Source organism: Talpa occidentalis, unplaced genomic scaffold (genome assembly GCF_014898055.3).
Source record: "Talpa occidentalis isolate TD23 unplaced genomic scaffold, MPIMG_talOcc4v2.1 talOcc4.7, whole genome shotgun sequence".
In the NCBI taxonomy this organism is placed as follows: Eukaryota; Metazoa; Chordata; class Mammalia; order Eulipotyphla; family Talpidae; genus Talpa; species Talpa occidentalis.
The window spans coordinates 23,902,379-23,927,961 of NW_023605083.1; the positions used below are offsets into that span (position 1 = coordinate 23,902,379).

General features: G+C 39.1%; 1 protein-coding gene across 6 annotated transcripts in view; it reads left to right on the forward strand.

Annotated features, from left to right (window-relative positions):
- Positions 1 to 25,583, forward strand: part of GLIS3 (GLIS family zinc finger 3) — a 654,971-nt gene that overhangs the window by 486,088 nt on the left and 143,300 nt on the right. For all 6 annotated transcript variants that reach the window (XR_008549586.1, XM_054689181.1, XM_054689184.1 and 3 more), the window contains one exon: positions 16,892 to 17,060. Coding sequence is in view for 5 of the 6 variants with exons in the window: in XM_054689181.1 (XP_054545156.1) it covers positions 16,892 to 17,060 (169 nt within the window). In the remaining variant the exon portion in view is untranslated. The remainder of the gene's footprint in view (positions 1 to 16,891; positions 17,061 to 25,583) is intronic.

Consider the following 25,583-nt stretch of genomic DNA (forward strand, 5'->3'; position numbering starts at 1 on the left):
TTCCTTATTCCTGCTTCCCTTGGGTTCTGCTTCACTTTTTTAAAAAAAATTGATTATGTTAAATATAAAATCTGAAGTGTTAAGGCAATTTGATGAAGATTAAGACTTGGCTAAATGGCAAAAGTACTTGGAAATATTCCCTTTATATTTGATTATGCTAAATCAAGACTATATTTGTTTAATGATTGTGAGGCACTTATACCTTTCAGTGCTAGCAAATTGATTTATCATAAAAATATTTTGGTAGAAACTTAAGTACATATGGGTGTAGAGTCAGAAGCAGTGTAGCAATGGGCCCCATGATTTTTTGGAAACCACAATGATTGAGGACTCAGTTTTGAAGAAGTCATGGTTTTGAAATGAGGTGTTTTTTTTTAATGACTATAAGACAATGATTTGCATGATTCTCATAGGGGATAGTTTGCAAAGCATTAAAATGAACAGGAAGATAGCAATTCTGACACATACAAATCTTACAAATCTCATAAAGCTTTGACTTCCCTTATTGAAATAATCTTTTTAGGTTAGAAAGACAGAGTTTGATTGGAAAGGATTGCCTGGAATGACTTTTATTTCTGTGAAAGGGAAGAATGCCCACAGGTTAAAGCAGCCAAATATCACTTGAGGCCACCCTAAGAACAATTTTAAATTGAGGTGTTTACTTTCCTATGGTTCTAGAAATCCTGGTGCTTCCCAGGACTGCTCCTGAGCTAATCTGAGAGAAATCTTGTGACCTAACTGGAAGGCCAGGGCAGAAATGAGTAATCCTCAAGGATGGCTCACTTATGTTTTCTTCCTTTTGCTCTGAGATTCTATACCCAAGACAGATAATGCTCCAGACCAATAAGTAAATTTAGGTGATTTATTTGATAATCTGAGGGAGAAGTGCCACATAACCAGTAGATCAAGTTGTCACTACCTCTTTAAAAGCTTAATGCTTCTGTAGATCTTGAAGATCAGCTGCTTTGATGAAATAGTGATGTGGATAATTCTACAATTATGAATCTGCAATGAGGTGAATAATCCCACAGTTAGGGAGTCTGCACTGTCATGGACAGACTGGACTTGTGCCTAGTCTTGGCAGAGAATCCATTTACTAGCAAAGAATGCTCTACAAAAGAAGATCTGTCCCATGAGTGATCATAAAAATTATGAGTCCCTCCAAACTGAAACTGTACTACATATTCAATAAAACATGACCTTTTCAAATGGCTTTAGCCATGACATGGAAATCTATGTAGTTGAAACATTTGAGTCCCACAGAAACCACCTATCAAGGGGAAGAGGGCAAGGACATCTACAAGAATAAGGGAATTTTATTGGTACCACTTCTACTGGGTTATAGAATAATTATCATGCTTTAACACCTACAAGTCCTGTTGAGTTATTCCAAGTTTGAATATAGCCTTATATTTTTCAGGAAATAAAAAAATAACTGTTCAGATATTATAGGAACTGTAGAAGGAAAGGAATTTTTGAAGCCATGTATTTTCATTCTCCTCCCTTTATCTTTACTACTGGAAAATGAATGCTTTTTTCCTCACAATATCATCCATTTTGTAAAAATACCAAGTATTAAATTCATACACAATTTAACATATTTCATGAAATATTTAATGTTTCCTTATAATGTAATTTTATGGTATATGCTTTAACATTTTCTGCATTTTTTAAGATTTTTTTTATATATATACAAGAGCAGGGGTACAGGCCAGATGCGTGGGAGGGTGAGAGGAGAGGATTCACCAGAGATAGAGCGGGGAACAGAACAGGCAGACTGACAAAATACACTGCTGAGGGGAGCAGTGGGCAAGACAGGAGAGGTATGCTCACCATGTGGGTTGCTCTGAGGCCAGCGGGGATCGAACCAGCACTGCAGAGGCTGCGGACAGCTTCGCAGCGCTGCACTCAACCTCCTGCTCCACCAGGGAGGCCCCTTTTCTGCATTCTTAAGTCATGTATATTTGCTATATTGGGACAAATTGCAGAATTGTATGAGATAAAAATTATTTTATGTAAAAGTGTCTCACATTGTATACACTCAAAAAATGGTTATGAATTTAGGGATTTTATTAGAAGGTTCTAAAGTGACATGCAAATTTTCCAATAGGGTAGGCTTTATAGTAGAATTGTGAAGATGAAATAATGTCATTTATATGAAAGTTTTTCCAAGGCCTAGAGTATTATAAAACTGCAATAATTATTGCATTCATCATCTTCAAAAGCTTTGCTTTGCTTAGAATTCATCAGCAGTGAGAAAAGAATAGAAGAGCTTGACTTTGGTGGTGGAAACTCGGGGTACAGAAGAGATTTAAAGGAAAGCATTTGGCAATAATGTCTTTGTCATACCTCTTTTGTCATTGCCTTGAATTGCCATCAGAATCTTATATTGCTCTTGTAAACATATGCATCTGTGACTTGCCCACCAGGTTGGATGGGGGAAATCAGTGAGAGTTGGAGCAAGCCTCATTCTTCTCTCTTGTTGGCAATGATAACTTTAACCTGAGGATTTAGCTCTCCCTAACCTTCAGCCTATCCTGTGGTGTATATTGAATCACCTGGTAAGCTTGTGAAAGTGCAGATTATTGGGTTGCACACTCAGAATTTCTGATTCAATAGGGCTGAGTGAGTCCTAAGAATTTGAATTCCTGCCAAGTGTTTCTAACAAGTTCTCAGGGGACACTAGCTGCTACTGGTCCTGGAACCATACTTTGAAACCATTGCTCTAGATCATAAAAAATGAGGATGTAACTTGTAGCAAAACATGCTCTTGGTCCTCCCCTGGTGGCGCAGTGGTTGAGCGCTGGGCTGCAAAGCTGCCTGCAGCCTCTGCAGCGCCGGTTCGATCCACGGCCACCAGCGAGGGGCCCACATGGCACGACAGACCTCTCCCGCCGCTCCCGCTGTTCCCCTCAGCTGTGTATTTCGTCTCTGCCTGTTCTGTTCCCCGCTCTGGCTCTGGTGAATTCTCTCACCCTCCTGTGCTTCTGACTGTGCCCAGTGCTTGTATAAATAAATAAATCTTAAAAAACAAACAAACATGCTCTTAACTTTTGTGGAAGTTATAATAAAAATCTCTCCTAGTTAACTAGATGGTGGGGGGGTACTTTCACAATATATAAATATATTGAATTACCACAATATACACTTTTTCATATCTTAAATTTTTTATGTCAGTTGTGTCTTAATAAAGTTGAAATTTTTTAAAATATTTCTAAGTTGGAGCAAGATTTTCACATGGAAACAATGTGAATGAAATCTGTCCACAAAAAAACAACTAATGATATCACTGATATGCTGTATATTTACAAAGATAAATAGAATCATGATTATCATGCTTCTGTAGTACTTACAGTTAAATAATTATAAAGACAGTAAAAGTGAACCAAATAGTGGAAAAGAGTTTTCCTAGTGTATGTTTCTCTTTCTACAAAACACCTATAGATGGCCATTAAGCTTGTCCTACCGTACCTTTGTGTTGTATAATGGCACTGCTCATGTTTTGATTAAGAGTGAGATCTTATAACCACTCAACTGAAAAAATTAAAACTCTGCTTCCCAGCTAGCAAAGGACACATTTATATCTATGCAACTAACGTTAATGTATGTTTGCAAGCTGCTTAATTTGGTGCTGCAATTTTCCATATCCACTTATTCCCTTGTATTCATGTTAGTTTTTCATGCAAGATTAAGCTGAACTATTCAGTTTTACAATTGTACAAATGTTTGCTGTAAAAATATTTTTGGGGGTGAGCAAAAAACAATTCCACACCTCATGGAAGAGAAAAGGAAAGTAGTGAAACTATGCTATTTCTTCTCATTTGGCAAAATCTTGATTTTCTTTACATTATCATTCCTCCTTTTCCTCATTTTATGTTATGTTTCTGGCACTCAAATGGGGTGTTAGAAAGAATGCTTGTATTTACATTGAAGTGTATGTGCTCTATGTAAGTCTTAGGAAACAGATAGATGAAAATTCAGAGTGCAATTTTTTTTTAAAGAGAGTTTTTTTTTAAAGATTTATTTATTTATACAAGAGCTGGGGTACAGACCAGAGGTGTGGGAGGATGAGAGGATTCACCAGAGACAGAGCTGGGAGAAGAACAGGCAGAGGAAGTGAAAGCACTCGAGTACAATTTTTGAAATTGGAAGCTAATAGCTTTTGTGGTTAGAAAGTTATGGGCCAAACTTTTGCATTCAAATTTCTGACTTTGTGTTTCAATTGAATTACCCTTACAATGAAAGAGAGAAATAGGTAGTTCTATACTTTTGAAGTGAAGAAAAAAGAAAGTCGACATTTTAGGCTTTTATAGTCATAGTGAAAGTTCGTATGTTGTAATTACATAAACACTGAAAATAAATAATAGGATAAAATTCTAATGTGAAGAACATTATCAAGGTAGTTTGGATATAACTTTTATGTTTTACTATTAACAGTAAGAAAAGAGTTTATTGCCTGAGGGTATTGTGGGAGGACAGGGGTATAGTGGAATTGACTCATTCCAGGAAACCAGTAGTATTTTCCCCAGGCTTTTAAAATATTGTCTTATATCCTCAGCAAAGATCTGCCCTATTTAGGTGCGCTGGCCATATAGCCAATCTTTAACTCTGCCTTTCAGCTGCTTCTTTGGTATCTTAGTTTCCCTACCTAAGTGGCAAGGCTGCTCTAGCCTCACTTTCATGACACCATTTATAGTTCTTCCTGGGCCTTTGCTTTAGTTTTGTTTTCTCCAGCAAACTTAGCTGCTTTGTGAACATCTGGATTCTACTCTATCAGTTCTGATTTCAGAGCTGGTCTCACTCTAGACATCTGTTAGCACCCAGTCACACCCTAAAAAGTCAAGGTTTTATAATCTTCCTTGGAACCTTTCCATGAGTATTTATGAAAATTCTATTTCTACCTTTGAAGACAGGCATCAGGAAGGAACTCTTGACTATTCAAAAGAAAAGAGAATAAACTCTCATCAGCATGCACTGCATGTGCCTTCTCAGGTTGGTTCACAAGGACATTTACGAGATTTTCTGAGAAATGGATGTTCTTTGTGAAAAATGTAATGTAATACCTGTCCCAGAAGATTGTGCATTGGTAAAATAATGATTTATAGTCTATAGTCCTGAAGTACTAAGGCCATTTTGAATTATATTTGTACAGAACTAAGTGTGGACAGTATTTAATGTCTCTTTACTTGTTATATTCCTGACCATGTTTTGTACAGTTCATCTGACATCTGTGTAACTAATCTATGTTCAAATAGAATATTTACCAAAGGAAATGTTAATTTCTTCCTCTAACTTGAATATGTTTTCCCCTTACACAGGTCAGTTGCTGGTTTAGGTGACCAGCAAAGTGCTTAGAATAGTGCCTCACACATAGCAAATGTTCAGCATCTATTCATTACTATTGTTGTTGCTTTTATCTAAATACTAGAAAAATAAACATTATAGTTCTGTAAAGCAGATAGAGAACAGATGCTGCAAATTACCTGTGAAAATATGAAAGCTGAACAAACTGGAAATTTAGTCAGCATCAGTTAGTAGAATAAAAGAAAATGAAATATATTTCATCATATTTTATATTTCAATAATTTTCCCAGTAGTTTATATGACATATTTTAAATAAAGAAATTTACTGTAGGTCTTTAAAGAACATCACATTGGAAACAGAAACCCATCACCTGAAGAGCAATATCCCCAAAATCACAAAGTCAAATTGTGTTTTAAGAGTTTGAGGGTTTCTGTAGTCAAAAATAGTACAATATTTTTAGTTTTGTTTTTCATAGACAATGTGTAGAAAGAATGTGGAGTTAGGTCTTATCTCCAATCCTGATTCTCCACTCACCAGATGTTTAAGTTTGGGGAGGTTATTTTTCCTCTTCTGTAAAGTCATGGTAAGAATACTGATTTCCTAGGATTGTTGTGGGAGTTGAGATCGCGTATGAGAGTTCAGTACTCTCCCTGCAGCTGGTAGAGGTTCAGTCGATGCTCCTTTCTTTTTCTCCTTCCTCTTTGCTTAAAAACTTACGGAATTACTCATGACCTAGTCGGTGTATGTAGCAAGCAATAGAACACCTTCTATCCATTCCTTCAGTAATGGGTACTCCTACTTAGAGTTCAGATAGAGATGTGCAGAGATAATGTGTTCCTTCAGATCAAGATGAGGGCTCAGGACTCTCATATTCTAAGACCAGTGTTCAGATCAGTAAATTAGATTGTTTTTTCCTGTTGCCATGAAAAAATAGAAGTTTACTTAAACTGATCATATAGCATGCCAGTGTGCCAGATTGAAAAATGAATTTCATCAATAATGACTTAGTGAGGTGAGGGAAGTGGAAGAAAGAAAAAGGACTGAGGACCTTGACCAATACAGTTTTACAATGCCATTGTGTTGGCCTTCTGAGGCAGAGCCTTGGTGCTCTCTGACAACATTTTGTAATCAACTCTTCTAGGACATGTAACTTATCTCAAAACATACTGTGAGTTGTCTATAAAAGTATTCTTTACTATTTGCTTATCTCAAATTTAGTTTCCATATTTCAAAAACTATTTTCTAATCGTTTCATGATAATTCTTAGTAGTTAACATACAACAATTTATTATATCAACAGATAATTTATTATATCACAGGCCAAGTCCAGCCAACTGGCCTCCTGTGTTTGCCTGGCCTGAGAGCTAAGAGTTGTTTTAAGATTTTAGATATAAAATGTAAAATAGACTATTAACCTTTAGCTGAGAACAGTTGTTCAAAAATTGAGGACATTGCCTCTTGCCTGCAAAGCTTAAAATATTTACCATCTGGCCTTTTACAAAAAAGGTTTGCCAATCACTGTTTTATACTTACATCTGGAAATTCGTCAGTAACTGAATAAAACCAAAGATGCTTTTGATTTCCATGTATTTGATTAAATTTTGTTTTAAAAATCTAAATGCATACAGGTTTTATTAATCCCTATGATATTTTAGATGATTTAGCAACTACTTTAGTTGTCTTCTAACTCATGCATTTTCCAGAAATTTTTATAAGATCCAATATTCAAACAAGGTCAGAATGGAGCCACTTCAGTTGAAGAGATCTGGAGCATTTGTACTCCTAGTCCTCTCTGGAGTCCCCAGTTGTAGTGACTCTCAAATATAATTACCATCAGTTAAAGTCATTGCACTTCAAGCAGAGGTCTACTGAGAAAGCCTGAACCATGAGAATGGGGTGGGATCTGTGATAAGTCCAGCATAAACAAAGATATCAGATGAACAATCATGGTTGTGCTACCCTCTATTTTTCCTAAAAAGAGATTAGTCTCAAACCCTTGTATATCAATCATTCTGTTCTCTAAAATCCAGTCCTCTTGTAGACCTATAAGTTCATGTCCAGGAGAAAAGCAAGAACTGCAACATCAAACTTTAGGAACCCCTCTGGTACTTGCATCCTCAAAATACACTTTTTTACAGCAACCATCATGTTTGAAATTCATGTATCTGATAACTAAAGTCTCCATTTCATAGATAGAGAAATGCCTTTAAATAAAAATTATTTGATAAAGACTGTATATCATCATAAATTCATGATAATATGTGAATGACTTATCAGAGTTTATCTTAAGAGTGAAATAAACTAAGAGGGAGCTCTTATTGCCTAAAGGCTAAATGAAAAGTGTGGGTCTGCTTGACTTAAGTGACCTATTCAGCCACCATTATTGTTACCTGCAGTTCTGCATTCCTATACAAAGGTCAGAACTGCCCTTCAGAAACTGGTTAATCAGTCATAGGAGCTAAACCTTATAAGGTGGCTATCAAATCAATCAAGAGAAGAAAGCTTGATCACCCTGGGAAGGCTATGCATCACGAGATATGACTGGGAACACCCAGAGGGCTGATGACAGTTGCATAAACATACTCCTGACTCATACATCACGAAGTATGACCTGGAATGCCTAGGGGGCCGAGGACCAATGTATGACCTGGGACCCCAGGAGCTAATCAATGGAATGCCTTTTTGATAAGATTAGAACCATGACCATGGGCCTGGGGTCTAGTTTCTATTACAACACTTGGCCATCAAGCTGATAAGAATTATCTGGTCAGCAGAATCATGTCCCCCCGAAGCCCTAGATGACAAAAACATTCTTTAGTTAAATCCATCTTTTTCTCCTTGTCCTCCTACCCCATGTAACTGATGCTGTATGATTATTCTATCAATAAAAGGTCCAGGATCTTGCTTGTTCAGCAGCATTTTGCATTGTTCAGTGTGCTCCATGACTCTAATTTATCAGTGTGGTGCTGATATAACAGAGAAGGGCATCCACTTTGTAAGCAAAATGTGAGAAAAAGGAAGGAGGATTCTCTGGGTTCTTAGCAAAACCAACTTCATCATCTATGCAGTTATTCCCAACATAGATGTAATGGCAGACTATGTTTCTCTGCTATAGCACAATTCCCTAAGATGGCTGTTGTTGCTCCATTTTACAGAGCTAGGAAATGGATAGGTTTCCTAACAGAATCCAGTGTTGTTCAACCAATCCTTGTCTTGACTAGAAGAATATTGCCTTACAAATTGGATTGTCAGCCTCTGCTAAAAATTGGTTCCTGAGAAGCATTCGCTATGAAATGTTTTCAGCAGTGACATGAAAGTAGAGTGGGTGGTTGTCTCAATAGGATATGAAAGGGAGAAATCATCTTTCGTGGTCAGCATGGTACAGGTAGGAGATAGGTAAGGGATGAATAATGAGGAGTTAGATCCAATATGTTCTACTAAATGCATTTATCTTATTTTCTTGTGAGCAGGTCAACCTTAATTTTCAGAGAAAGAGAGGGAGGAGTATTTCTGAAAGGGATTCTGGGAATGCTGGGCCATACCTGCTCCATTTTCTTCTTTCTTTCTGCTGTCCTACTTTGCCCAAAATCGGGGATAGCATAATACCCAGAGATAATACAGAATTTCTCACAGGAATCTGGGTTGTTTCCTTGTTCAAATTAGTTTACTGATTTTCTGTGTAACTAGCTCTCTGCTAGTGAGTAAGTAGATAGGAAGAAAGTTAAGCTATGACATTTGCGGGAGATATGTCATGCAGTGTCTGGAAAGACCCAAGAGGGCTGCGTGAAATGTTGGTCCCAGAGAAGCAGAAAGAGCTGCCAGCTGATGCCATTCTGCTTGTAACAAAATCTCTTTGTTCTGAAATGCAGATGTTTCAGAAGATTTTACTAATGTGAAGTTAATTACACCAGGTATTTCAGAATGTTTGATGGTAACCTTTGGCATTTATGTGGATAACACCAGACATTATAATCTAGTTGTAGCGCAGTGTGTTCCAGAAAGGCATGTAAGCATGTATCCTTTTCCATATCCTAACAACTTCTTCCCTGGCTATAAATCCAACTGCGTGATGTGGAAATGTAATTGGGCAGCCTACATAGGAGTTGGAGCTCATGTGGGAATATCTATTTGTAAGAGAACCTGAATATTCATGTAACTGTCCAGACATCAATACATTCTCATTTTACCTTATTTATTTCTGTTCCCCAGTGAACAGCAGCACTCTTAAACTCAAAGTTAATGGGCATGTTCTTCAGAGTTGTGCCCTCTCTTACCTTAATAGAACTTCTTCCTAGCACATTTGTTTATTGGTTGCCAGGTAGCTCTTCCATCAGGTGACATGAGTGTGTTTTCTTTGTCTTAGTGCACAGGTGACAGTTACCATTGTTTGCCATCAATTAGCTTGGAGTAGCATGTCAAGGATATACGGGTGGTGTCATTTGAGTCTGACAGCCACCAGATCTGGTTGAGAAGGAATGGTTTCATTATCCTCTTATCAGGGCTGCTGGATAATGATACTCTACACTGCAAAGTGAGAGAAAAATAAGACAGGTAGAAAGAAGAGAATTTTAGAGATTGGCAATATTCAAATTATTCATGCTGCAAGAAGAAGAAAAAAATTTGAGAGATGACTGTGCAAACCCTTAAGCTACTTTTTTCCTAACCCAGGTGGAGTGTGGAATGATGCCCTTCCTAATGGGGAATGAATGGAGGGGGCAAATGTCCAGACTTTAGGAGAAAAGGAAAAGGGAAACACGCCCCTACTGCTCACAGCCTTCAAGACGAGGACCAACTGCAGCATTTCTTCCATCCTCTAGTTAACTTCAAAGCAACCCCCAAGTGACCCCAACTGAGCATTTTCCTTGCTAGTAAACTCTCTGGTTTGTGAATTTAGGTTGTGAAAGCATTACCCACTGAACGAGGGTGCAAATAAGTTGCTCTATGGTGAAATGCAAAGGAATGCAGATGGTGTTAGGGTCCAAATTGCCACTATTAAGGTCCCAAACTCTTGTCATCCCTAATACTGACTATTTTCCAAAGAATGACTGAAGGGAAGTCTTTTTTGGATTCTGAAAATTAACCATGACTGGATCTTTATGCTCTTGGAGAAACAAAAAGAAGTGCCGAAAATGTAAAAATACTTCAAGATAAGCTAAGCTTCAAGGGGGACAATTGTGTTGACATTTTAGTAACAGCCCACTTTCGCTCCTTAACGAAGTGCAGTCATGCACGAAAATGAGTTATCTGTTAAACTGAAACACTTTACAGGTTATAACTCAAAGGTGTGCACTATTCCCGTAAAATAAAGTACCACATTTTAACCCTATGAGGATTTCACAGGCCCTGAACACTTTATAGCAACTTGCATTAGAAAAACTGAACAGAAAGTGCATATTAGTAATATGATGTATACATTTCTCTGCATTTTAAAGCAACTCTAGTATATAGTTAAATCAGTATGCATTTTCAGAAAAGGGACCATACTTTATTGGCATTTTACCATTTTTTTAAAAAAGAATCTTTTTTTTAAGATTTATTTATGCATACAAGAACTGGGGTATAGGCCAGATGTGTGGGGGGTGAGAGAATTCACCAGAGACAGAGTGGGAAACAGAACAGGCAGAATGGCTGAAATACACTGCTGAGGGGAGCAGCTGGTGAGACAGGAGAGGTCTGCTATACCATGTGGGTTGCTCCCTGGCTGGCCAGGGATTGAACTCATGCTGCAGAGGCTGCGGATAGCTTCATAGTGCTGTGCTCAACCCTTTGTGCAACCAAGGGGGCCCTCTTTTTTTTTTCTATTTATGCATAGAACTAGGGTGTAGGCCAGAGGTGCAGCAGGTGAGGGGATTCACCAGGGACATAGTGGGGAGCAGAACAGGCAGATCTATTGAAATACACTGCTAAGGGAAGCAATGGGCAAGATAGAAGTCTGCTCTGCCATATATATAAGTTAGTTTCCTGGCCGGGGATCAAATTCAGGCTGTAGTGGTGATTGCATGATAGCACAAGACTTACAAGCCTGTGCGACAAGGGAGATCTCCATTTTACCATTTTGGAGAAACATATACCTTTGTCTTCCCCATCATGTTATTAATAATAATAGAACAACGTAAGAATAGCAAAAAAAAAAAATGGTATTGAACACTTTGCCATAGTCCAGGCACTATGCTGTATTTTGTATAATAATATATAATCCAGGGCCTCCCCGGTGGCGCAGCGGTTGAGCGCTGGGTTGCGAAGCTGCCCGCGGCCTCTGCGGCGCCGGTTCAATCCCCGGCTGCTCCCCGGCCACCGGAGGAGGATCCCACATGGTGCGCAGACCTCTCCTGCCACCCGCTGCTCCCCTCAGCAGTGTACTTCAGCCCTTCTGCCTGCTCTGCTCCCCGCTCTGGCTCTGGTGAATTCTCTCACCCTCCCGCGCTTCTGACTGTACCCAGTGCATGTATAAACAAAACAAACAAATATAATAAATAAATAAATAAAAACATGCCTCTATAAAAAAAAAAAAAACAAAATAATATATAATCCTCATCACCATCTTGTGAAGTAGTATTTAAAAGGAAGGAACTAAGTTAGGTTAAATGACTTTTCCAGTACATACTGCTAGCAGTTGGTGAAGTTCAGGCTCAAACCCAGCTCCAGCTGACTCTAGTGCATGCATGTGCATGTTCTCTTAATAACCACCTTGACATTCTTTACCTCTAGTTCCAAGTTTCTGAGGTACCCAAAGGAACCAAAATTTGCAGGGCAGTTCACCTATCTTCAGAATCCTTCCCAGCTTCATACTGAGAGAGAGAGAGAGAGAGAGAGAGAGAGAGAGAGAGAGCTATGATTCAATTCACCGTTTCAATGGGTCTCTCTCTCTCTCTCTCTCTCTCTCTCTCTCTCTCTCTTTTAATACCTTTGTGAGAACTGACTTAGCCTGGTTTCATTGATTAGTGTATTGCTCTGTGTCCTGACCCTGGACATTTTAGCTGTGTCAAATGTCATTTCCCAGGGTCCCAGCATTACTTTAGCGCTCATTATAAGTGAATTAACAATCCATGGATAAGACTTGTTCCCCCTTTCCTATGAAAGCAGACCCACTATAAAGAAAAACACCATGGCTTTTCAAACAACCATAAATGAATGCAAATGCAGATTTACTATAACAGTTCAATGGTACAGATCTGCATAATAAATATCTTCATGCATTGTTGCCAAAGGGGGTGGCTTTTCAGCCTGCAACATCATGCTCCCATGTGGCAACAGGAGCATATATCTGATTACTCACAAATAATCCTTCCTTGCCTTCTGTGTTTCCTACTAGTACATCAGTATGCCCTCGAGAAGTATCTGAAATCTTTGTTTTGTCTACCAGCTGTTTGTTTCCCAAAGCAAATTATTCAGATATTTTCTTTTCTGAATTAATTTCCAGAGCTGAATATTTTTTTTTCATCCATGCTGAGGTCACTTTGATGTTTTGGGATCAGTAGAAACAGAAATGAAAATACGCTTTTGCATCCTAGCCAGTAGTTTGGCAGTTAAAGATACCTGTGTGTGCGTTGTGTGTGGTCGGGGAAGGATGTCTCCAAGCAATCTTTGCAGACCGGGTGTGCGGGAGTTCTGAGGCACTATTATCATCCTTATGCCTTGTCTCAAATCCATCCTGCCTTTGACAGGCAATGTGTGGTGGTGTTTAAGCACTTGTGATCTGAAATCAGTCTTTGTGGGTTTGAATTCCAACTCTACTTCTTACCAACCACATGACCTAGGCCAGGTAACCTAATCAGGAGCCAAATTAAACCCCAAGTTCCTTGTCAGTAAACCAGGAAAGGCTTGCAAAGTACTCAGTAAATACGAACTATTGATAGTGAAATATGGGCAGTAAGAAGATGAAATTCAGCTGAGATAAGACTCAGCAGCTACTACTCAAAGTGTGATCTCCAGACCAAAAGCCTTTGGAAGTTCGATAGTTCAGAGTTTCATCATCTGTCTCAGCACCTTAGACACCTTGTCTCCAAGATCTAGTGAATCAGAATATTTAATCCTAATGATGTGTTCCATGTTAAGACTTGAGAAGCAGGAGTCTAGCTGCCCATACAGTTTTGAATAGAAACATACCCTCCAGTTGGCTGTTTTTCATATACCTTAGCCTAGTGAGGGAGGTCTTCTTCCTGGTAAAATGATGGAAAGGTGGTCACCAAGAGTGCCTATGGTGGCCTTCTCTGGCTCTGGGGATGGGCCTGAGACAAGTAGGCTTCCTTCAGGAAGTAGCTAACATTCCTTGTCTCTCCCCATTCATATAGGGAATATGTAAAGTATCTCTAAGAGTGTCCTGTCTATCCATACCCATTAGAAATATAGATTAATTGTTTACATTTCGATAAAGAGGAAAACTACCTGTTAACCCAAATTAACCTGAACCAGTTAAAGGTGCCAGCCTAGAATTCCCTGGTCCTAATATCCAATAAGATGGCATCTGGAGAGCATGTAGATCAAGAGATGCTGCTTTGTCAAGATTATAAAGTCCAACTGGGTAACCTCCACCTACCTCTACAGTAAACAGGGTAAGGTAGCAAAAGCCAAGCCCCAGAAAGCAGCTGGGAGACCAGTTCCTGGCCCTTTCCTGAAGAAGAGCTCACAAATATTTCCCAAGACCAGGGTTTTATTTACACAGGGAATCCACTATCTCTTATCACAAAAGCAGTGAGAATCTCCAGTATGTTCCTCTGCTGTGCCTAATTGGTTGTTCCAGCTGGCAGTCATCAGCTCCTTCTGGAGGTTCACCTACAAGCCTTCTTTCCAGGCTCAGTGCTGACCCCCAAGTTGACAGCAGACAGTGAAGGCCACCTCTGTGGGCAACCTGTATGTGCCGGTTGCTTTGGTCCCAACAATTTTGTTAATATTTCCCTGTATTATTGAGGAACCAGTTCTCTTATGCTCCAGTTCTTGAAATTAGAAAATGATTTTCAGTTTGTATGGAATGAAACTTTTCCTTTTGTGATTGACCTTACAAATGAACCCTAACATAATATTTTCTTCCTGAGGTTAAAAAAATCACTTGACAAGTCCAAGTATTTGTCTGGAAGCATGTATTGTGGTGGGCAGGTCTGTGTGAAGCCAGCAGGTATTCAGACATCAAACACTAAGAGAGATTAGCTTCTGCCTGGTACAGAGCAGGGGCTAAAAATTGTATTTGAATGAATTAATAAATAAAAGCATATTCTTAGACTATAGTAAGTAAGATGGAATCCTGGATGTATGATTGATATAGTCAGAAATTCCTAGCAGTCAGATTTAGTGAGAGAGGCATTTTCTGTGCCATAGTGGCAGTTTCTGAGTACCCACACTAAACTGCAACCTTCAAGGACAGGTTGATCAGATTGGGCTTAATGTAGAGTATCTAGCATGTAGTAGGCACTTAGTAAATACTGAATTAAAAAAAAGGAATGGTTGGAGGACGGATAGATGAATGGACAGATGGATAGACACATTATGATGGATGGTTGGTGCTGGCTATTAAATGGGGTGAAGAGACCCAACTTTCAGTGTGTGGTAGACTAAAAATAATACCAAATATCCCAGTATATTTGACTGCAGCTGATGCAAAATTGTCACTAATATAGCTAATACAGGTGTCTGAGAAGTACCACATTTTCTGTTGAGCTATAGAGAGATCACAGAGTGGGCACACCATATTGCCCTGGTGCCCTCAGGGTTTGAATAGCAGGGACATCACTTCCCTTATGATAAATACACACACATACATACAAAAATACTTCCAGGGGGCTGATAAGTGATGGGTGAATTCAAGAACAACTAAATAAACAGGAGAGCTCACGTTTCTACACTAAGGCAGAAAAAAATATTAACTGTGTTTCCACAGTGTCTCTTATTATTCCATTAGTTTTTTGGAGTAGTATATAAAACAACAAGCTCCATGCTGACAAACACTAGTATTGAGACTATTTCCACAGTCAATCCAAACAGTCTTCTCCCCTGGGTAAAATTATTATTTGGAATACAAGCAGAATTGTGGTTGCCTGAGCGAGCAGAGCATAAATGAGGGTGGTGATTCATAAGGTGACTTTAGCCAGTTTGCAAATATGCAACTTTTCTGGAGGCTGACGCAGAGTACAGACACTGCATTGCCATTTGAGCTGGTAAGCAATTTCTAGTCTCACTACCTCTTGAGAATTTGGAAGGCTGTGGAGGATACAGGTTTCTGAGGACAAGAGTTAACCTGACAGAATGCTCATTTACCAGAAATAAACCCTTCAGATCAGATCACACCCCTGTCAGTAGCTTTTTTAGCGGGAAGATGGTAATTCTGCCTCTTCACATATTTCTTTAAGCACTTGAACTCTTGTTCCATTGGCTTAAGCTTTTGGGGGCTGGGTCATTTGGGGTATTAATTCTATCCTGAAGAGGTTGAAGGAAAGTAGTACTGGTCTAAAAATACAGCTCTCTGAACTTTTAAACCCTCCAATCTCTTTGATTATGTGGTTTCTCTCTCTTAATCCTGAACCTTATTTCTTTTATTTTTTTTAAAAATCCATTTATTCTTTGATATCAGTAGAGTAAGTTCAAAAAGAGCAGAAATGGGTGTAAAGCTCAGCACAGCTTTGTTTGGAGAAGGAAGATAAAAAGTCAGCAGAATGATGCTGGTATGACTGCAACATAACTAGATGTCTGCTGAGTATGTTCCAGATATTAAGAGAGCCTCTCTGATAGCGATATACTCTGAAAGTGACAAACCCCAGTGTCTTCTGTGACATTGTACCAATTAGCTGCTCTGACTGGGCACATGTTTTAAGTTTGAGGTCCTGTACAGTTCTCAAAGGCTAGGCAGCCCCTAAGAATGAGACTGTAACTAGCTGTGCTGTAATAGGCAACAACAGGGGAACAACCCGGAGCTGTGTTTGAGGCTACTTCTTCATATTTTGTGGTGTTGAGAGAGTACTCACTTGTGATGGAGACTGAGTGCATCTATCCATCACACCATCCAGGAAATGCCCAGAGTTAGTTAGACTTTGAAGTTAAAAGGGAATAGGTGCCTGCCTTGGTGCTAGGATCAGGGGAATTTTGTTCTCATTACACCGATTTAGCAATGACAGAAAGAGACCCTGGCCTGACCCACAGTGGCTCGCTGCCACAGTGAGAAGAAGAATGCCTATATTGTACCCTTCTCGGTCAGGAAACCAAATATTCTGTTACCTAACTCTCTTCCCCCAGGACTGAAGAGGGCTAGTACAGAGACCTTCACCCAGATGCAAACATTAGAAGATTGGTGAATTATATAGTGTCCACACAGGGAACTGTCAGGGCAAAGCAGCACTTAGGAGACAAACCTTGAACTTCACACTGGAGGGAGCTGAACATGAGCTCCTCACGCAGCAGTAAAGACACATTAGCTGAGGAACCTGCTCCACCATGCAAACAAAAGCTGTGTATATCCAATAAGGGGAGAGCTGTTCCCTTGAAACCACCAAGAGAAAAACAAACAAGTCCCTAAAATATGCTTGCTGTCAGCCTTCGGTATTTAAAATATGTGGGCTTCACTTGGGGCACAGTCTGATGCTTGTTCTCCCTTGATTTCAGCTTCCATTTTCTCCAGCAATCATTCAAGTAGAAGCGGAACAGCTGCTGGGGCCGTGCCACCCCCACATCCTGTCAGTCACCCTTCTCCGGGACATAATGTACAGGGGAGCCCCCACAACCCCTCCTCCCAGTTACCTCCACTCACAGCTGTGGACGCCGGAGCTGAGAGGTAAGGCCATCTGTCTCTCTCTTCTAATAGGTGTCGCCGCCAAACCTCCCTCCACTGAGAAGTGCTTTGACAGTTGCTGAATTTTATTAATAATCCATTAGTGGGTTGAGTTACCCAAAGGTGACATTTTAAAGGTATATTCACAAAGCACTTGGACCAAATAGCTCATTATCTGTTTGATTTTCCATGGGGAAAAAAATGAAAAGATATTGGCAATAGCCAACTCAAGTATCTGATGCTGGAAAATGCATCAGAATGTCCTTGTTTTCCCCACCTTCCTTCAGTGTGTTTCAGGGACTCAATGCTAAGCAAATGTCCCTATGGGTTGAGATGCTTTCCAAATGTAAGATATCTATGTGCACTATCATGTACATCAGTAATGTTAGCTTGAGGGTACAGTGTAAAAGGGCACAGGATTTTATATGAGTGACCAGAAAGGTCACTGAATAATTTATATCCGTAACTCCCTGAGAATTTCTGGGAGAACAATTTTTAAGTCTTGATTCTTCAGTCCCTGTGTTTAGACTTCCTAACATGCCAGTGATGTGGATAACAGGCCATTCCTCTGTTTGCCTCTCCACTTGTCACCTGGCTTGAGCTGATCTACCTGGAGGTTACTGGCTTTATTTACCACACGGGGAAAAAAATTTCTTGTGGTGTCCCCTGTGCAGTCCTCGAGTAAGTGGGTGTTTGGTGGACAAAACAATTGGTTGATAGGCAGCATAAATAAAAGTTGGGAATCTTGGATTTTTTCATGAATCTGTAGTTTCATTGTTGGTCCAGTTTATGTGTTTTAATAGTTTTTATGCATGATAAACCATTTATAATCTTTATTTTTACCTATACCTTTATTTATTAATACATCCTTACAGTTAATAAACATGTGAAATACCTGCTATGTATGGGATATTATGCTGAATGCTGGAAATGCAAAAATTGTTGAAAGATGGTCCTCTCTTTCAGAATTTAATGATGAGCACAGACAAGTAAACCAAGTATAGCAACACTATTTGGATAAATGATAATGTAATGGAGATGCCACAGGAGCCCAAAGAAATATCCTGAACTCTGTCTATGGGAGGCAGGGAAAGAATGATCTAGACATCTAGGCACTGAAAGAAAGTTAAGACTTTTCTAGATGGATATATGGAGAATAGCATTGAAGGCAGAGAGAGGAACATGTGCAAGATTGAGGAGGGACAAGGACATACATGAGGGAGGTCAGATGGTATCATTCAGACAGAACATGCCTGATAAAGTCCAGTAAGAGTGGCATGTGCATGTGGAACCAGATACTTTTTGCTAAGGTATATACCTCTTATCCTGTCAGAAGTGAAGAGCTACTAGAGACTTTCAGTAGCAGAGGAATACATCAGATTGTCCTTATAGAGAAATAATCAGGTTACAAGATGGTGGAGTAATTGAGTATGGAAGCAGGGAAGGAATGTAAGGAAAACAAGGAGTTATTGTAGGTGTGCTTGTGAGCAATGCAAGAACTTGAAATAAGGCAGTGCAGTTAGGGTTGAAAATTTACTCAAGCACTATTATTTAAGAAACTAACTACTAATTGCTATTGTATATATGGAGTGAAGAGAAAGGGCAAAAATTATATCTGAATTTCAACCGTAGAGACCACGGTGGAAAACTAACAGGCACTGAAACTATAAAGAAAGTGTGGTAATATGGAAGAAGAGGGTGTTGGGTAGAAGGAAAGATGGGAAAGAAGGAAAGCTATAAATAGACTTTAGGGGCTTGAGTTTGGGGTAGTTGTAAACTACCTCTATGAATGTGTCTAATGACCAATTAAAAATATGATCAGAAGATATCAGATTTATTTTTACAATTCTATGTACATAGTAAAGTGTGAACTGTTAGCCTCCTTCCACTCGATTCATCCTCAAAGCAATGCAAATGATGGCTATCTAGTAAGTTCACAGATACAGGAGACAGGCAGTGTTTCCCGTTAGCAGATGTATCTCGTATGTTGAGATGAGCTTATTCATTTTAGCATGGTATGTTGATTCCAGTTGGTTTTAAATAATACTAGCATAGATTTTTCGTCACCTCATTTCATTCTTCTTTACATCATAAGGTATTGAAGCTAAAAAACAATGGATAATGACCTTTTCTTTATCTCATCTCTGATCTGTAGTCATACAACTCTTTATAAGAATATAAGGAAAAGCAATCTGTGTTATCTTCTTTTTGTATATACTCTTTAAAAGAATAAATGATAAATATACAAAAAGATTTTAGTCATTATTGAAGCAAATAACAACATTAACCTGATATCTGAATCCCAGCTCCATTAGTTGCTGAATGTTTGAATGTGTTACTTAGATGTGCCTACTGCTCGGGTGGTTTTTTTAAAGCATTTTATTTTATAATTTAAAATTTTCCTTCTTTTGAAAAATTGTAACATACAAAACCCTCCAAAATTAGAACAATGAACACCCATATTCCCTGTGCCCATTTTTACTTATTGTTAATATTTTGCTAACTTCTCCTTTGTGTTTTTCTGACTTGAGAAATTCTTTGTTTGCTTGTCTGTTGTTTCTGAACTGTCTGAGAGATCATTACAAATATGATTGAACTCCCATGCTAATTGTTTCAGTATAAAGGATATTTTCCTACATAATCACAATGCAATTATCACTCAGGCAATTTAGCATTGATAGAGTATTATCTAATATGCACTCAATATTCAAATTTCCCAAGTTGTATGAAAAATGTTCTTTATAGCTAGATATTTTTTTTCTTTTCTTTCCTTTTAATGATCCAGAATTTAATAAGGATCACAATTCTCATTTCTTTCTAGACCTCTTGACTCTAATAAAGTTCCCCAACTTTTAAAAAATTGTCATCACCGTCATCTTTGATAATATTGACAGTTTTCAAGGAACTTGAGATATTTCTTTTCCGTAGCAGTACACCATTTAGCTTTTTCTGATTGTGTTCTCCTCAACAGATCCAAAGTAAAGATTTAGAGCAGAAATAACCACCTGAGTGATGTGGTTTTCCTTAGCTCTTTTGCACCTTAAGTTTGCACCACATAGAAAATTAAGATTAAATGAACCAAATTGTGCCTTGCATGCTACCTGGCATGAAGCAGACCCTCAGTAGCTGTTGCTATTAATATAAAAACAGGCAACCTTAGCAGAGTTGAAGGAATCTAGTGGGGTGGCAGATGGTGTTATTAAATGATTGCAGTGGTTGATTATGTAAATAGTCATGGAAGGATAAGTGGAGAGGAAGGGAAGGTGATGGTACTTTATATGACTGGGTGAATGAAATGGATGTTTTCACTTTGTGGCTTTGCCTGCCTGTTGTGTTCTTCACACAGGATGTGTGCCCCATCCCTATGCCAATGCAACTAGAAAGGGCAAGTGTGTAGAAGGTTATCTCTTCCGATCAGGTTTGGAGAGGAGAATGACATGAAACAGTTCTGAATTATTCACTGTGCTTGAATTAGTGTCCAGCATAAAAACACTAAGAGGAAATGTGCTTACCTTCCGCTTTTGGTTTATATATCTTTGCCTCTGTTTGTCTGGGAAATCCCCCAGTAAAAGCTCCAGCAGTTTTCTTAACGGAAATAGGTTTATCACACTTTGCCATTTTTAGTGGGAAATTGGCATTTTTTCCTGCTTTGTGGGCATTGATTCATCATTTACTTTGCTCTAACTTGTTAATAAAATGGGCTGAGTCACTGTCAGCTGTCAGGAAAGGTCCTCCAGTTAGCATTAGTTTCTTTGATCCTCATCATCTTAAAATAAAATAAATGCAACTTCTCTCAATTTGATGAGGTTCCATATTTATTTTGAAATATTATCTGGATAAACATCGTTTCAGTGATTCCAACAGTACCACACATCACCTAATGTTGATTTAAACTTATTATGGGAAGTGGTGTTTTACTGTGTCATGTTGAAGGAACCAGTGGTACTTTATGACAGTAGCTTTCCGTAAGAGGAACTAAGCATCTTTGGAAATGTTAATTCATTTGGTTTCATAGTATTTCTGTTAAACCAGAGAAAACAAAAATATTGTTGGGAATCCTTTTTTGAGATGGAGAAATTTTGCAATTACAAGAATTAGTCAGCTGGATTTGTGTCACCTGTCTTGTACAAGAGCATGTCTGACGCCCCTTTCCCTTCCAAAGAAGGTTACAGGTGTGGTATACTATGTAGTAAAAGTAAAAGAACTCAAGGGAACTTGTGGATTGACCACAGTGGAATGACTTGTAAAAAGTTTCCTAAGAGTCCCAACTCTGAAGCAAAGAAGTCTGAAAACAAGGAAAGGAGATAGCCTCCTCAGGAAGTATACAGTCTAGTACAAAAATCATTAACAGTGAAGGCTCCGGACATTGTTTTTTGAGGAAGTAGTCAAACCACCTTGATCAAATAAGAAATGCCAATTTCTTAGTCTATATCAAGTACTGGGAAAGCTTACTGTTTTCCATTCATGTAAGATATAACATTACTAGAATTCTAGTTACCTTAATGTAAGTTCAGTCTTTCTGTGCCTTTGGTAATCAAGGCTGTTTTCACAGATACTTTTTTCTAATTCAGCATTGGGAATATATATACACACACACACACACACACACACATACTATATGTATATGCTATATGTAAATATGATGTGTAGGCTCATACACACACACACACAATAGCATTTAGCAATTCTGTCTCTCAAAGCTAGATGCTAAGGGGTTAAAGATGACAATTGTTGGGCCTCTCTGGTGGCTCAAGGGATTAAGACACAATCTATGAAGCTGTCTGTAGCCACTGCAGCATGAGTTCAATCCCTGGCCAGGGAATTACCCACATGGCACAGCAGACCTCTCCTGACTCGCCTGCTGCTCCCCTCAGTAGTGCATTTCACTCAGTCTGCCTAATCTGTTTCCCACTCTGGCTCTGGTGAGTCCTCTCACACACACACATACACCCACACCTCTGGCCTGTACCCCGTTCTTGTATACATAAATAAATAAATCTTAAAAAAATGACAACTGTAGGGCCTCCCCAGTGGTGCAGTGGTTGAGCGCTGGGTTGCGAAACTGCCCGCAGCCTCTGCAACACCAGTTCGATCCCTGGCCGCCAGGCCAGGGTCCCACATGGTGTGCAGACCTCTCCTGCCGCCCACTGCTCCCCTCAGCAGTGTACTTCATCTGTCTGCCTATTCTGTTCCCTGCTCTGACTCTGGTGAATTCTCTCACCCTCCCGTGCTTATGACTGTACCCAGTGCTTGTATAAATAAATAAATGTTTAAAAAAAATGTTTTAAAAAAAATGACAACTATTTTCTATCTAACTCCTTTGAAGTTCAGAGGTTCCTCAGTTCCAGTCAAAGCAGCCTGCTCACTGACTGTGTTTCTGCGTGTTAATTCTGGATCTTTCTCAACCGGAAGATTTTGCTTTATATCCTGTTTAATATCTGATTCCTGGAGTTTGGCTTAGTTCTCAACCCAGAAAGCCTCCTTGACTTTTGCAGTTCTTGGAGAAAAGCTCACCTCTTAAATCTTTTGGTTTTCATTATCTATTTGATTTATTTAACATTTTCCAGTTATCACCTTGCTAACTGGATTGTTAGTTCTTTGAGGGCAGAAACCTTGTTTTCTCATAACCCCCAGAGTGCCTTGTGCTTCCCTTCACACTGGTAGGTGCTGAAGAAGGTTTAACAAGGAAAAAGGGCCAGTGAGGGGAATGTCCAGGATACATGAGATTATTGCCAATCCCCACTATCTAAGTGGGAGGTTCCAAGAAAGAATTAGTCCCCTTAATCCATTGGTCCTTAAGAGACTGACCCCAATTCTTAATGTTCCTGACACATCTTATGTAAATGTCATACTCTGATATAATACATTGTTGTTATGTGTACATTCATGCGCACACAACACATTGCCGGAAGTCCCTCGCCATCATCCATTACTAGGGTGCCCTACATTGCTTTCCTGTGGTTTTCAGTTCTGGAAGGTAGATATTCACCCTTCTGTCTTATGTGCATGTATGCCATCTGAGCAGCTGAGAACTAGGCCTGCTGCCTTACTGTCCTCTCCTCAGGAATTTCTGAGCAAACAGGGACATAGATATTTCTACCCACTCAGTCTTACTTTATTAACATGTATACATATACCACATAATTGTTCTCTCCTTAATCTTATGTGCAATAGTGGCTAAAATCATAAGCATCCTATAAACATGAAGGTTTATCAAAATTTGTCTCAGCATTGAGTTCATTTATTTATTGAGTCATTCATTTAGCTGGTATATATGAGTTGCTAAAGATATTGTGGTCAACAAGACTGATATAATCCTGTCCTCTTAAAGCATCCAATCTCATGAAAGACAACTAGGTTACTAGGCAATCATAATTTAATCATAATTTAAGATATCATGAAAGGGAGTTGGAGGGGACTGTTGAGGCACGTAGAAAAAGTACTGATCCAAAATTGGAGAGGAAGGAATAGAGGAAGAAATGTCTTCCTGAAACTCAAAGGCCTCTAAGATATGGCCACGCAGCATCAATGTTTGCAAAAGAAAGTAGAGGGAGAGCAAGCAAGCGTGGAGCTTCAAGTATAAATTAAGTATGGGAGGAAAATAATGAACTTTATTTAAGGAATTGGGGCTTTATCTTGAGGACAAGGATTTGTGTATTGAACCAAGTGTACTCTGGTGACAGTGGCATACATTCCAAATGCCTCTCTAACTTGTGATCCAGCCAACAGGAGTTCAGAATATATTTTGTGCCCAACAGAAGAGATGACCAGGAATGGAGAAATGATACATTTGGTTCTTAAGCAGTCAAAGACTATCCTTTGTATATCCTGGACTGATGAGGCAGCACCGTGGGATTTGTTATTTTCCTTTAAATGCAATTAGAAGACAGTTTTGTCCCTGGCAATTTTTTTTTAAGATTTATTTATTTATTTATGCAAGCACTGGGTACAGTCAGAAGCGCGGGAGGGTGAGAGAATTCACCAGAGACAGAGCCGAGAGCAGAAAAGGCAGACTTGTCGAAGTACACTGCTGAGGGGAGCAGCGGGTGGCAGGAGAGGTCTGTGCTCCATGTGGGACCCTCGCAGGCAGCCGGGGATCGAACCGGTGCTGCCAAGGCTGTGGGCAGCTTCGCACCCCAGCGCTCAACCGCTGCGCCACCAGGGGAGGCCCCTGTCCCTAGCAATTTTAACTGGTATTTTATATAGTCATGACTTACCAGGGTTTTGAAGAGTAACTGAATATTAAAAAAAAAAGTGATCTCCATGTTAAATACAAAATGGCAAACATCTGAAAATAAGAGCTTCAACATCATTATTATCTTGGCCTTACTTGTCTCTATAATATTAGAGAAAACTTCGATATTGTCAAGAGGTATCCACATTGCTGGGTGCCATAATTTAATTGCAATGTACCCAGAGAGCACTGCTCTGTGACACTCCCTGATTTGTATTGCAGACACTTTCTCAACATATAGGCAACATATTAACATTGACCAAAAAATAAAGTTTGTCAATATTGATTGTTGAAATAATTTAGAAAAGTCATAGTGAAAAAAATGTAAGCTTCTAATAGGCATTTTTAATCAGCATGTATGTTGGCATCAGTCTATTGCTATAATGCCCACTTAATACCAAGTGATCCTACACATCATTTTTGGGCTACAGCACTTTCTATGCAGGAAACCTCCCATAAAGGGGTCAATTTCTTTCTAGAAAAGTGACTTCCACAGATATTCAAGATTAAGAGAGATGTGGTCAACAATCTAACCCTAAATTCCTTCATTCATATTCTCTCTCTTCCTCACCACTCTCTCCCTTCAACTCCCGCTCTCGTTCTCTCTCTCTCTCTCCCCCCATTGAGAATAATGAATGTATTTCCATTTGTTACCATTGTGAGCTGTGAATAGGCAGAACATTCCAATATTCTAGCCTTGAAATAGAAACTAGCACTTTGAATCTTAGATTAGAAGGGCTTGGGTCCTTGTTCTAATTTTTTTTATTTAAACCTGTGAAAAGTTTTGCTACTTCTTGATGTTTTATTCCAGGGCAGAATGCCCCACCAGTATTTTAAGTACTTAAATATTGATCAATAACCATGGTCACCCTTTATCTTCTATGGCAAACAGCACTTGGGTTGTTGATCTTTGGAATGAGCTTTCTTTTTAGATAGATACTTGCCTTTTATGAGCATAATTTTCAGAATCTAGTATGTTTTGATCATGAGGAAAATCACGATCTCTCATGGCTTTCTTCAACTTACTGTTAAAAACCTGAAATGTATAGGAGTGAACTTTGTTTTCTCCCTTTTCCCAAATACTCTCACATCTAATTAATCTGCAAGTCCTGTTAATTCTTCCTTCAAAATACATTTTAAGCCTAATCAACTCCATTCCTCCAGCCCTAGTTCACCACTATTACCTTCCATCTCAAGCGCAACAGTCCCCTACCTGGTCTCCCAGCATGGAGTCTTGCCTACCACAACCTTCTACCCTAACCCTGCCAGTACACACATGGCCTTTTCATCAC